The sequence below is a fragment of the Centruroides vittatus genome, unplaced genomic scaffold (genome assembly GCF_030686945.1).
Source record: "Centruroides vittatus isolate TY-2023 unplaced genomic scaffold, ASM3068694v2 contig_1154, whole genome shotgun sequence".
Lineage (NCBI taxonomy): Eukaryota > Metazoa > Arthropoda > Arachnida > Scorpiones > Buthidae > Centruroides > Centruroides vittatus.
In genome coordinates, this window is record NW_027120741.1 from 1,493,781 (window position 1) to 1,507,323 (window position 13,543).

The 13,543-nt window shown below is 32.9% G+C and overlaps 1 protein-coding gene across 2 annotated transcripts in view; it reads right to left on the minus strand.

Moving 5' to 3' along the window:
* LOC136978465 (chromobox protein homolog 1-like) overlaps positions 1-13,543 on the minus strand; it is a 43,828-nt gene that overhangs the window by 21,829 nt on the left and 8,456 nt on the right. For both annotated transcript variants that reach the window (XR_010881229.1, XM_067274180.1), the window contains exon 2: positions 8,984-9,071. Coding sequence is in view for 1 of the 2 variants with exons in the window: in XM_067274180.1 (XP_067130281.1) it covers positions 8,984-9,071 (88 nt within the window). In the remaining variant the exon portion in view is untranslated. The remainder of the gene's footprint in view (positions 1-8,983; positions 9,072-13,543) is intronic.

Consider the following 13,543-nt stretch of genomic DNA (forward strand, 5'->3'; position numbering starts at 1 on the left):
ATTGCTTTTGGTAGGAAAGTTATTGCTGTTTTTATCAGATATGAAAACTACTGTATCATCGGCATAACCCTGGATTATACCATCTTTGATGTTGTGCAGGATGTCCAGAAGATCGTGAAGAATAGTCCACAGTCCTGGGCCGGTGATGGAGCCCTGCGAGCAGCTTTTGAACATATTGGTTGTGTAGCTAAAATCCAGTGTATAAAACCCAGCCATTCCATCTTCAATGAAACTACTGGTAATACAGAATAGATTTTTCAGGCAGTTATAGATTTTGAGCTGATTCAAGACGACAGGCCATCAAAGGTTATTGAAAGTCTGTTGAAAGTCAATAGAAATGAGAATGGTATGCTTTCATTCGTTTTTAACTTTCCTGATGGTGACCAATGCAGTAGTGGTAGACCTGCCTGGTGTAAAGCCATGTCGATTCACATTTAAGATGGAATTTTTCCTTAGGCACCTCATGGTCTTGTGAATAATTAGCCCATCCAGCACTTTGCCCATGATGGGCAAGAGGCTAATAGGCCTGTAATCCTTCAGTTGCGTAGGAAGATAGTCATAACTTTTGGAGATTGATTTCACCAAAGCCTGTTTCCAAGCTTTCAGGAAATAGCCAATAGTTAGGCACTAATTGAATAACATAGAACAGTGGTTCTCAATCGGTGGTCTGTAGAGCACAGGTGCTCGGTGAAGCCACTTCAAGTGTTCCGCGAAAAAACAAATATACAATAAAAAATTGTTGCAAAAAAAAAAATCAATACAATGTTAAATAATTTTTGTATGGGAATGTAATTAGTAAATGCCAATGTCGTCATCTACTAGACCGAGTGTGCTTGATTTCAAAAAAATTTGCCACCCCTGCTTTAAAGCTGATGTATTTTAAGTGTTCCATGGAAAAAAATGTGAAAGTTTAGTGTTCCCCGACTTACATAGAAAACAAGAAAGAGATAGCCTCAAAAGCCTTCTCAATCATTTCCCCAGTGATGCTGTCTGTACCAGGAGCCTTTTTAACGTTGATCCTTTTAATAGCGTAAGCTATTTCACTAAATGAGAAGGGAGAAGTGTCTGGAGTATTCGGAGGAGCCCTAGAGGTATTCCTGATTGATACTTGAATGTCGGTGTCAAAATGCGAATCGTCAGTAGGGAAGTGATGCTTAAAGATATTCTCAATGGTGGAGTGTAGCAAGGTGGTATAGGTACCATCTTCAAGCTGGATGGCAGCCGGGAGTGTCCACCCTCCGCTTCTTTTTGAAGGCAATACAATAAGATTCGCATCACAGCTTGTCAAATTTGCTACAGTATCTCCTCCAGGCCAAGTGCTTTTTACAATTGATAAGGGTCTTGTACAGATTAAATGTTGTAATATAGATAGCACAGTATGCAAACCAGAGCGAACGACTAATTAAAGAAATTGCTAAAAATGAGGATCTTACAACAAAAACACCAAAAAAAATTATGCCAAAGATATGTATTTATCATGTACCAGACGATATAGAGAAAGAGGAATTAATAGAGAAATTGTTCATTCAAAACGAATATATTTCAATGGCCTATAATGAAGGAGGAAACTATAATAACGAAATAAACATAAAATATAGGTGGGGTAAATCCAAAAACACAAATCATTGGGTCTGTGAGGTATCCCCGAAACTACGCAAATTACTTTTGAATCAAAGAAAAATAAATATGGGTTGGGTAAGGTGCCAAATAAGAGATTACTATAACATAATTCAATGTTATAAATGCTGTCGATATGGGCATACCGCCCAAGAATGTCAATGTAATAGAAACTACTGTACACATTGTGCGGGCGATCATCAATACAATGAATGCACAAATAAGGATAAAACCCCAAATTGCGTAAATTGCATAAAATGTAAGAATGACACACATACCCACAAGGCAATAAGTGACGAATGCCCGGAAAAGCAGAACATAATCAGAAAAATTAAAATGAAAATTGATTATGGAAACTAGTTTTCTAAATAATAACGAAGGTATAAATCATTTGGAAAGTAAAAGTTTAAAATGCTTACAGATTAACGTAGGGAGGGGAATAAATGCTGTATCTCAAATTGTAGGTAATAAACTACAAAATCTTGATTGTGGTAGGTGAAGCCCCCCCATGTAATTATGTATGTATTATCGTATTTTATAAGTTAACATTAACATTGTTCCACTAACCCCATCGTCTATGACTTTTCACTAATTTTCTAAAATATTTTTCTCATGGCGAGTTTTGGGCGAGTGCGAGGTCACTCACCCCTTGTCAAAGGAGAGGGGGACGATTTGCGGCATTGGTGAGGGAACGGCGGGAAGAAGAACACATGTAGAGAGGGAGCAGATTGCCGATGAAGAAAAGAACAAGAGAGGGAAATCCAGAGTTGTGTGAAAGGACTGTGTTATCAAGAAGTGAAGTAGTTCTTTTTATTTAGATGTTTCGTCCCACCGGAGGAGTCCCAAGTAGTCAGGTTTCGTCTTTCATTAATCGTAATAGGCCTCTTAAACTCGCCAAACAAAGAAAGGGGTGGTCTTCTTAAAATATAACCATCTTATATTTCCTTTCTTAATCTAACTAATATTAGTTATAACCTAGTTTAAGTAGGTTTAATTAGTATAGTAGCGCGATTAAAACCGATTGTAAACCAACTGCCTTCGCGTTTGAATGTTCAATCCGGACTACCCGCATTGTACACAAAGGAAAAATTAATCAGCTTAGATTTTTGTAATCCACGTCAATAAACGAATAAAATTGTCTTTACTGTTACTTATTTGTAATACGTGTGCAATCCGTGAGATTATTCACATAACGTGGTTTTCTTTAACCCGTCACACCACATGATATCCTATTGATACAAGAACCGTACTGCAAAGCAAACAAACCTATGGGCTGGCCACTCAAAACACAGGTACTCTATTCGAGCAATGGGGAAACACCATGGACCATAACAATTATAAACAACAAAAATATGCAATGTATGTTGTTAACCAACTATAGTGATCAATTTATGACTACTATCGAATTAAGAAACAAAGATAAAAAATGGATAATCTGTAATATATACTTTCCAATGAAAGCAAATATCAATACTCACTTAGCAAAATTAGAAAAATTGTGTACAATATACCATCAAAGCCATGCAATTATTATTGGAGGAGACAGTAATGCCCATTCGTATGTTTGGTTCGACGAAAACATGGATGACAGAGGTGACGAGTTGGAAGAATTCATAAATCATCAAAATTTATTTCTTCTAAATGAACCAAACATGCTTAGTACATTCGAAAGTACAAATGGAAGTTCTAATATAGACATAACAATTATTAATAGTATTGCACTGAATGAAGTCAAAAATTGGAAAGTAAACGATGAAATCAGCCTATCTGAACATAGATACATCACGTATGAAATAGATCAAATATTTAACAATATAAGTATAAAAAAGTACAATATCAAAAAAGCCAAATGGAAAAGAATAATCGAAGAAATCAAACCACACAAACAAGAATTGGAAAACATAGAGAATAAAGAACAGGCAAACGAAAAAATTACAAATCTCATAAACATAATAAATAAAACAATAGATAAAAACATCCCAATTTATGAGGAAAGAAATAGAATTGTCAAATGGTGGAATACAGAACTGACCACCCTTAAAAGTAAAGTTAGGGCAAAGCGTAGACGTTATGCAAAATGCAAAGATCAAAATTTAAGAGGAAATCTCAAAGAAGACTATCTCACAGAGCAAAGGCAGTATAAACAACTTATAAAAGAGTCGAAGGAAAAAAGCTGGAAAGAATTCTGTCAACAAAGCGCGAATGATCCCTGGGGATTAATATATAAAATTTCAGCTAAGAAAATAAAACAAAAGTTCCAACTAACAGAATTAAAAAATGAAAATGGAAATATCATCAGTGATATGGAGGAATGTCTAAAGATATTACTACAGGAATTTATTAAAACTGATGATAAATCTCAGGATACTCCTGAACAGAAAACATTACGTGAAGCAATACGTTTTCATACAAATGAAACACATACGCCACAATTTACTAAGGAGGAAATAACATGGATAATATCGACCTTTAAAAACGGGAAAGCACCAGGTAACGATTATATTACAATAGAAATGATTAAGATACTAAATATGAAAGATCCTGATCTTCTGCCTAAAATATACAATACTTGCTTAAATTTTGCAATCTTTCCGACACCTTGGAAGGTAGCTAAAATTCTGCCACTTTACAAAGGGAAAAATAAAGATAAATTGAAAGCTAAAAGCTACAGACCAATCTCATTGTTACCAGTAATGGGCAAGGTTCTTGACAAACTAATCGTATACCGCCTCACAACTTGGCTAAATTCTAGACAGTACCTAAACGAAAATCAATATGGATTCCAAGAAGGAAAATCGGCGGAAGATGCCATCGCTAAAGTAATTAATGATATTGAAGAAGAACGAAAACATAATAAATGGACAATAGCTCTCAGTCTAGATATAGCAGGAGCATTCGACAGTGCGTGGTGGCCGCTCCTACACAAAAAATTAGAAGAAATCAATTGTCCCTGTAATATATATTCATTAATATGTGATTATTTAAATAACAGAACAGCATTCATAGAATATGCTGACATAAAAATTGAAAAAACAATGACAATGGGATGCCCACAAGGATCGTGTTCAGGCCCCACATTCTGGTCCATCCTACTAAATGACCTTTTAAATACTGAGACAATAATAGGAACGAAAATAACAGCGTTTGCGGATGATATATTGGTGGTTTGCTCAGCAAACAGTCGGATGCAAATCGAGAAAAAATGTAATAACATATTGGAGAGGATAGCGAACTGGGGAAAGAGAAACAAATTACAGTTTAACCCCGATAAAACTACGGCCATCGCGTTTACGACTTGCAAAGTGGATAAAAGACAGCCAACGATAAAATTGCAAAACAAAAACATAAAATGTTCTAATCAAATAATATACTTAGGTATGACAATAGACAACAAATTGTCATGGAATGCCCACCTTGAATCTGTCAAAAAGAAAGTTGGCAATCTTTTTCAAGAAATTACCAAAGTGGCAAAAAAAGAATGGAGTACAGGAGGCACTGCACTAACTCAAATATACAAAGGCGTAGTGATACCAATAACTACATATGGCGCTCAAGTATGGGGAAATAGAGCAGAAATGACCTATATGAAAAGAAAGATAATAAGCTTCCAACGTAAATTTCTCCTACGAATAACAGGTGCATATAGAACCACGTCTAATGATGCATTATGTGTAATGGCAGGCCTCCTACCAATGGACTTAGAAATAAGTCAAAGGAGGGATATTCGAAAAATTTTAAAAGAAAAAATAACATATGGTGCAATACTAACAGAGAAAGACGAAATAGAATATCAAATCAAAAGATATCAACAATTGAAAAGATATGAGTGGAAAAAGATACAAATAAAAGAATATAGTCCATTAACTAAAAATAGAATTTATACGGATGGCTCGAGAACCCCAGAAGGAGTAGGAGCTGCATACATATATATATCAAATAATAGAGAACAATACAACAGGAAAATCAAACTAGATAAAAGATGCAATAACTATCAGGCAGAACTCGTAGCCTTAGAACAGGCTGTAAGCTGGATTAGCAACAACATGAAAAATATAACAATCACAATCTGTACAGATAGTCTTTCCGTATTAAAAGCATTGAATGACGACGAAAACAAACACGAACTCATCGACAACATTAGAAAATATATCTTAGCAAATAAAAACAATATATCTTTCAGCTGGGTAAAAGCACATATGGGCGACCCTGGAAACGAACGAGTAGACAGCCTAGCAAAAGAGGCAAGCAGCTCAAACATGAAAGTAGTATACAAGAAATTATCTGAAAGATATATAAAAAGGGAAATAAAGAACAAATATATAATAAAATGGCAAAAGAGATGGACAGAATCAACAAAAGGAAGAGAACTTTTTGAGTATCTACCTGATGTTCACCAGCGAATAAAAAATAAGAACTTTATAATAAATTATAAATTTACAAGATTCATGACTGCACATGGTGACTTTGCAGAGTACCACAATAGATTCCATCATAATAACGATGGCACTTGTGAAATATGCGGAGACAGAGAAACTCCGACACATCTTTTATTTGAGTGTATTAAATATGAAAATATTAGAAACGAGCTACGAACAATAAGCATTCCAGTTATGTATTAACGGCACCGGTTATGTACCTATGGTATCTTTTTAATTAAATAACTGAAAAATAAATAACTGAACAATAAGCAATAAAGAAGGTTATACTTGGCCAATAAAAAAGAGTAGTCTTATCAATAACGTCACTCTTTATACATACTTTATAAACTTTATAAGAATATGTTATAAAACCAGAATATAATCGTCCCATATACCATCACGAAGAAGTAATGAAACGTGGAAATACGACGACAGTGCTAGTAACAATAGTACAACTAACAGAAACAACAGGCAATAGTACTACAAGTACTACAAGTGTATCTAATTTTACCCACAAAACGAAAAGGAAGTGATAATGAAATAAGTGGTATGAATGAGATGATATCATGAAAAACAAAATAATCTTGGAAGTACTACAAGTGCTACAAATAATAGGGAAATACGACGGAGGAGCAAGAGGAATGGTTGTACAGTGATTTAAGAAACTACACGTGAAAGTACTACAAGAAAGTGATACTTTTTGTGTTATAAGTGAAAGTTCTACAAATTAAAGTGTTAAATTGTGGAGGTACCTACTCAGTGACAGTGACAGTGACACTAGTACAGGTAAAGAAACGTTTCGATACTATAGTGGTAATATGAAAATACGATGATAATAGGAAGTGCCAATATACGACAAGCAAACATAGCGGTTATCTCTGAAACCTTAATTAAAATATCTCAAGTACTTTTAAATAAAACATAAAACATATGTAGACTCTTTAATACTATCATTAACTTAAAAAAAAAAAAAAACTTCATATATATTTTACATTTTGTATTTGTATTTATTTTTATTTATAATGTTTGTACAAAAAGTACAAAACAGCCAACATGGAACTATAAAAAATCTACATATTATATTAATTGTTTCAATAATATGTAATTTAAATATATAAAATGTAATATGCTGAATGTAACAATATACGAATATATGTCGGTAAAAAAAATGTAGCGGCTACGACCGCAATAGTGTATCCAACTCTCTGTAAAGCATTGAGCGAAACAGAGAACGTCTGAAAATAAAGTGGAGCACCGGAAGCCTGACATTTATTGCCAGGTAGAAGGTCTGCTCTATTACTATTGTAAAGATAGCACAGTATTAAATATAATTTATCTATTGTTACAAATCTGTATACCCTTTTCTTGGGGGTTCTATAGTTTTTAAAACACTAAGTATACTCCTGCTAGTCTGATAGTCTAGTTAAGGTATAACAGTAAATGCTTCCATTACATGTTTATACAGATTTTTCTTTTCTTTTGATGTGTTTTCAACCACCGCACATTACACTGCATATAGTATTCTAATAATTAAACTTGTATCCAACATTGGATCCGTGGTCACATGACAATGTGACCACTGTTGTTTGAATACCTCAAAATTTCTAAATAATTTAAAGACGTATTAGAAATACAAGGACGTTATACATTTTGTTCAACATTATGTTCAATTGTGAATCCACACACTAATAATAAACTTTATATTATCTATGTGTGAACTGTGATTTAATCAATTGTGCAAAAATACAAGACTATTCACTGATCGTTCATCAGAGATAGTGTACAATTATGGATTCTCACACTAATATAACCTAAGTGTACGGACTATGGTTTAATAAATTGTGCAAAAACTGTTCATAAAAACTGTGCACAAGCTACTTAATTAGACGATGTAATATTGTCTATTAAATTTAACTAAATTTAATTAAACTCCATAATAAAATTATAAATAACAAATTCTTTTATTTATTTAATTTTTATGTTCTAAGCAATAATACAAAAATACAAGATTGTGGTGCATGTTATTATTCAGCGAATGTCTATAATTGTGAACCCACATGGTGATAAACTGTATATTAACTATGTATAAGAACTGGGATTTCAACAACTGTGCGAAGACTGTTTTATAATAACTCTGCACAGACTTCTCAATCTGACAACTATTTATTCACTTTTCATTATTTATTATTCATTAATTGTCTGTAATATAATTAATTCAAACTCTGTATGAAAAATGTTATGACAAAAAACATACTTATGTCGGGAAAAAAATTGTAATGGAGCTGCGACCGTTCTAAAAATTGTAAACTCCTGCAAAGCTTGGCAAAGCAGGATATACTGGAATAAAGCAGAGCACTAAACTCCTGATGCGGCCAAGCACCAGGAATGAAGGAATGCTCTATTACGTGTGAGATAGCACAGTGGGCTGTCCCTTAGCTCACTATCCCATCAAGATAGTGTGGGCCGGCAATTATTTATTGTGACATCATCACAATGCCAGGCTGTGATTTTTATCATATTTTTAATTTATTTAATTTAAAATATATGCTCTCCACCTAAAATTAGTAGTGGCTTGCCCCTGTAAATCAAACTTTTCCTTTAGCAATTGAATCATGCCAGTCACCTATCTAACACCTTTCTGGAGAAATTTTTGATTTGAAATAATGTGACTTTTGGTTTGCATTGGAAGCTCATATATTCTCAAGATTAAGGAAACAGATAGACAACAGTAAGAATTTATAGGTCTATAATTTTTTTTCAAATTGCAGCCCAATAAAATTTACATTGTAATTTTTATATTTCATTAATTTTTATTTAAACATAAACAATCAAACATAATGATCACAATAAAATTATAAACTCGATAAGTTACAGCAACATAAAAACTTTAAATCATGAAACTTTTTAGTGCTTTTTTCAGTAAATTCATTAATTTAAATTATACTTACGGCCCAAAACCTTTCCATTTCAACAAATATTCAACTTTTCCATTATTTTCTCTTTTATCCAAAATATTTTCAACAACAAATTCAGATTCTGAAAAATACAATAATTTCATTAATCCATTAACACTACGTATGGTCATATCAATATAATCATATTAGTAAATCTTAGTTTTTCTATATTTAAAGTAAAAATTTTAAATTTTTTACTGACAGAAATTTATTATACAGTGTAAACATCATTTGTACATTTTGTAAAACTAATTATAATTTTTAAGAACTTCAAATAGAAAAAGGAATCCTAAAGAAAAATGCTTTTTTTTTTTTTTTACTCAGAAATAAATAGTTCATTGAATCCATGGATAAAAGAGGGATCTAAAGATATTTAGGATTCTAGCATCCCAAGATCACAGAATGTATATAGTACACATCAAACAGAGATTGACAAAGAAATACAACAAATTATACTTAATACTAACCATACAATTTAATGCAAAATATGTAATTAAAGCAAGCAATCAACATATATGTTGTCCCAGTACTGATGTATTCACTTGGTCATACACATTTGGATATACACAGAATAACTCATAAAATGTAATAAACATTAATAAAACATAATAAATACCACCCTAATTCATCTATTGAAAGGCTGATTCTTCCTTCTAAGGAGGGAAAACAGGGCCTCTTAGACAGAGCTATTGAAAAGGAGCTAGGGATATTTCCCCAAGTGACCAAGTTGACTGCAGTGATTCCAAACACTATAAAATTAACATTATTTTTACTGATAAAAAATAAAATCTTTGACTCCATTTTATTAATAAAGAAACATTCTTCATATTTCATGTGTTGAAAAAACAAAAGATTAAAGGGGTCTGCTAGGAGAGAAAGAGCCTACTCTACTCCAATCTCCATACAAGCTCTCAATGGCCCTGCTCTTTGACATAGTAAATGCTCATTATAAACAAATATAGACATTTTAAGAGTATTTCTACAAAATACAAGAATCATCACAATTACACAAAGCTGTCTCTCTGCAGACAGAGAATACACCATTATACCTATGCAACTAGTTTCTCATTTCCCGGTCTTTTGCCTGTCCCAGGATAAAAGTGAACTGTTTCCCGGGATCCCAGGATGGAATGAATTATTTTTAAGATATACAAAATATCATGAAATCAAATGATATAATTATTTTTCATTTTTTAAAATGATTTAATATGTTTTGGAACTTCCAAAATCATATTAATAATTCTGTGTAAGATATATTAAAAATTACTTTTGAATTATGTAGAATTTTTCACAAATTTATTCAAGTTTGCTGGAAACAGCATAGAACAACAACAACAAAAATGCTTTGAATTGAGTCAAAAATTTAAAGAAAAATGAACTTAGATCAAACTTCTAAATTAAAAGGCAACTTTCGTTTTTTAAATAAAACAATAAAAAATATTATTGTAAATTTTTATAATAAGATTTTAAAAAGCAAAGATGGTTAACACTGATCACTCAATCTGATTCTTATTTTAGTAATGAAAAGTCCCACTACTGAGAATGCCCTTTCCGATTCAATTGATGTGAGTGGAGTCGTGTTTAATGCATTTAAGAGAAGACAGACGTTATGTGTTTTTTCATCTGTAGCCTGGAAGATTTCTAGTTTGTTTTTGAGATGCAGTACTCTCTAGTATTCTTGATTTGTCTACCTCAGCTACTTTAATAGAGGCACAAAGCTTATAGCCCGATAATTCGGCAATTCATTTGGCTTTAATAATCAGGTTTATGAAGAAAAACTTCATACTTATTTGTATCCATGCCCAATTTGAAGCCACTGGGCATCGTTAAAAATTAAGACAGTATAAGCGTAATTATTCCAGATATTACGGGTTCTGACAAGTAAAGAGTCCTGCCACAAATAAGCTACATATTGATTATTGACCATTTGTGACATGCCATAACGAGCAAAAATTTAAAAAACTAATAAGCAGGTTTAAAATTATTAAATACAAATGAATTCTGACAGTTTATGAGTTAATTATACTTTCTATTTGCAAAATTTCTTAAAACTTAACACAAAATAAGAAAAAAGTGAACTTTTAAGAAATTTGCAGGATTTCCCAGGATGAAAAGTATTTTCTGGAAAAAAAAAACAATTGGGATCCTGCTTGAGAAACCCTATAGGCAACATTGTTTTGGATTTAATACAATATATTAAAGACACAGACACCATAAGGCTCTAGTTCTGGAGCTAGAAGAAATCTACTACAATAGATACTCTAATGATCCCAATCATACTGACAGTATTGCAACAAAAAGTATTGGATTGGCTGGCTCAGATATGTCAGAGGTTATAAATATTAAAAAATTACAGATTAGGTTATAAATACAAAAAACCTACAGAAAGCATATTTAAGACACAACTCTCTCAGATAATGCTTGAAGGAAGTATTACATAAAGCATGAAAGTACAGTAGAGCATCGATAAGTGGAACGTCGGTAAGTGGAATGGCCGGAAAGTGGAACGATTTTCAGTCAGACTGTGTCGTGCTGAATCGAATGTTTTTGATACTAAATTTACTTCTAAAGTATAATTTTCATGTTTTTTATATTCTTTAATATATTTATTTTGTTTGTACAAAATGCAGAAATAATTTTTAACGATACAATAGCCTTGATGATTATTATAAAAATTTTCGTTAGGCTTAAAATCGACGAAAATTCAACACGAAGCAACACGCAACGGAGAAAAATTCAACAGGAAGCGACACGCAACGGAGAAAAATCCAACAGGAAGCAATACGCAACAGAGAAAAATTTGAACATCGGACAGGTTAATGTATTTTTTCGTACAAAGTCGGAAACTGGAACAAATCATTAACTGGAAGGACCCCAGTCCCCAATTGGTTCCACTTTTCGACGCTCTACTGTATATAAAATACAAGGACCAGCCTAGAAATTATGCCACCTAGGGAAAAATAGTTAATTGTTGCCCCTTTTAAATAAACACTTGTAAAATTCCCCCTGTAGAGTGATGTCTGCAGTGATAGACAAAAAAAAAAGGGACAAGTCGGCTTAACAAATATTCGGCATTTTATTTAGTACTGTTTTAATTCAATATCGATAATAACATACGCTCACCTTCCTCGGATTATCGGGGAAGTTCACGACAAAATAAAAGAAACAAAAAAAATGAGGTAACGGATAGCGCGTAACAAAGAGAAAAGGGGAACTTACGAACTAAAATAACTCGCGACAATTTTACACCGCGTACAGGAAACAAATAAAGACACTAATCTGTTTGGATGAGTCCTCTACCAGTTGTTGGTCTCTCGACTATGTTTCTTCTCCACTGTTACGTTGTAATTGGTCGGATGCAAACGAATTTCTTTTCGACTTCGTCTTCTTTCCTCTCTCCTACTTCTCTCACTCGGAACCTCAGTCTCCTGTCTACACGTGGCTAACACACCGCAACCAACAGCCAAAAAGTCCTGTTACATGTGGGTCCTGACCTTTTATACAGTCCCGGCCGGATATCCTCCCCACGCGACCTCTACTGGCCAAACTGGCTGTCAACGTGGGGTAAATAGGAAAGATGACACCATGAGCAAAAAACGAGAGGGTGAGGGGAAAAACCGGACAACAACAAAAAAAAAATAGTCGCGAAGCACTACACACTAAATCACAGAAGTATCTGGACACCTATAAAATGGAAGAGTTTTTTAAACTAGAAAAATATTTACATGTGCAAAAAATATTGATCAAAAACATAAATACAATTTTATTTCAAACTGAGAAAATTTTCACATAAAAGTATCTGGAGAGAGGAAATAAATAATAGAATGTATCGGATCATTTTCCTAAAAACATGTTTACAACAATTTGCCTCAACGAATGAGTTAAAGTATTCGTTTCATACTTGAATTGTTTTATTTTAGCATTGTGAACTATGAAAACATATAAATTAATCATTGTTTTTAAAAGACTCATTATTAAGGAATAGCAAAAGAGAAAACCCGTGCAAAACTTTGCAGAAGTTTCACATTCCAAAATTGAAAATACCATTAAGAAATTCCTTACAACAAATAATATAATTAATAAGGCTCAAACTGGATGTCCCGAAATATTTACCTTGAGATAGACACATGGAAAGTGAAGAAAAATCGATGAATAATTGCTCCTAAGTTTGCTATTGAGGCTTCTGTAGAACGTGGAGTATATAAATCTGCAGAAACTGTCAGAAAAACTTTAAAAGCAAGTAGCTATAAAGATTTTATGGCTATGAAAAAAACCAACAATAAATGTTTGCAAAAGAGTTTTATACAAAATCAGTAACATTTTTGAAATCAGTTTTGAGGTCAAATGATCCAAATTCAATGTGTTTAGTTAAATTATAGAGAGGTTTCAAGGTCGCATGTCACGTGATAAAACACACGTTTGCTCCGCCCATTTGCCATTTTTGTGGTAGTTTTCGCTTGCTTAGCTTGCACATGGTCTGTTATTCGACGTCTTTTTTTAGTTTAAACATACAAAAATACTGCAGTTCTATTATCATGGATTAAGTTAAAAAAG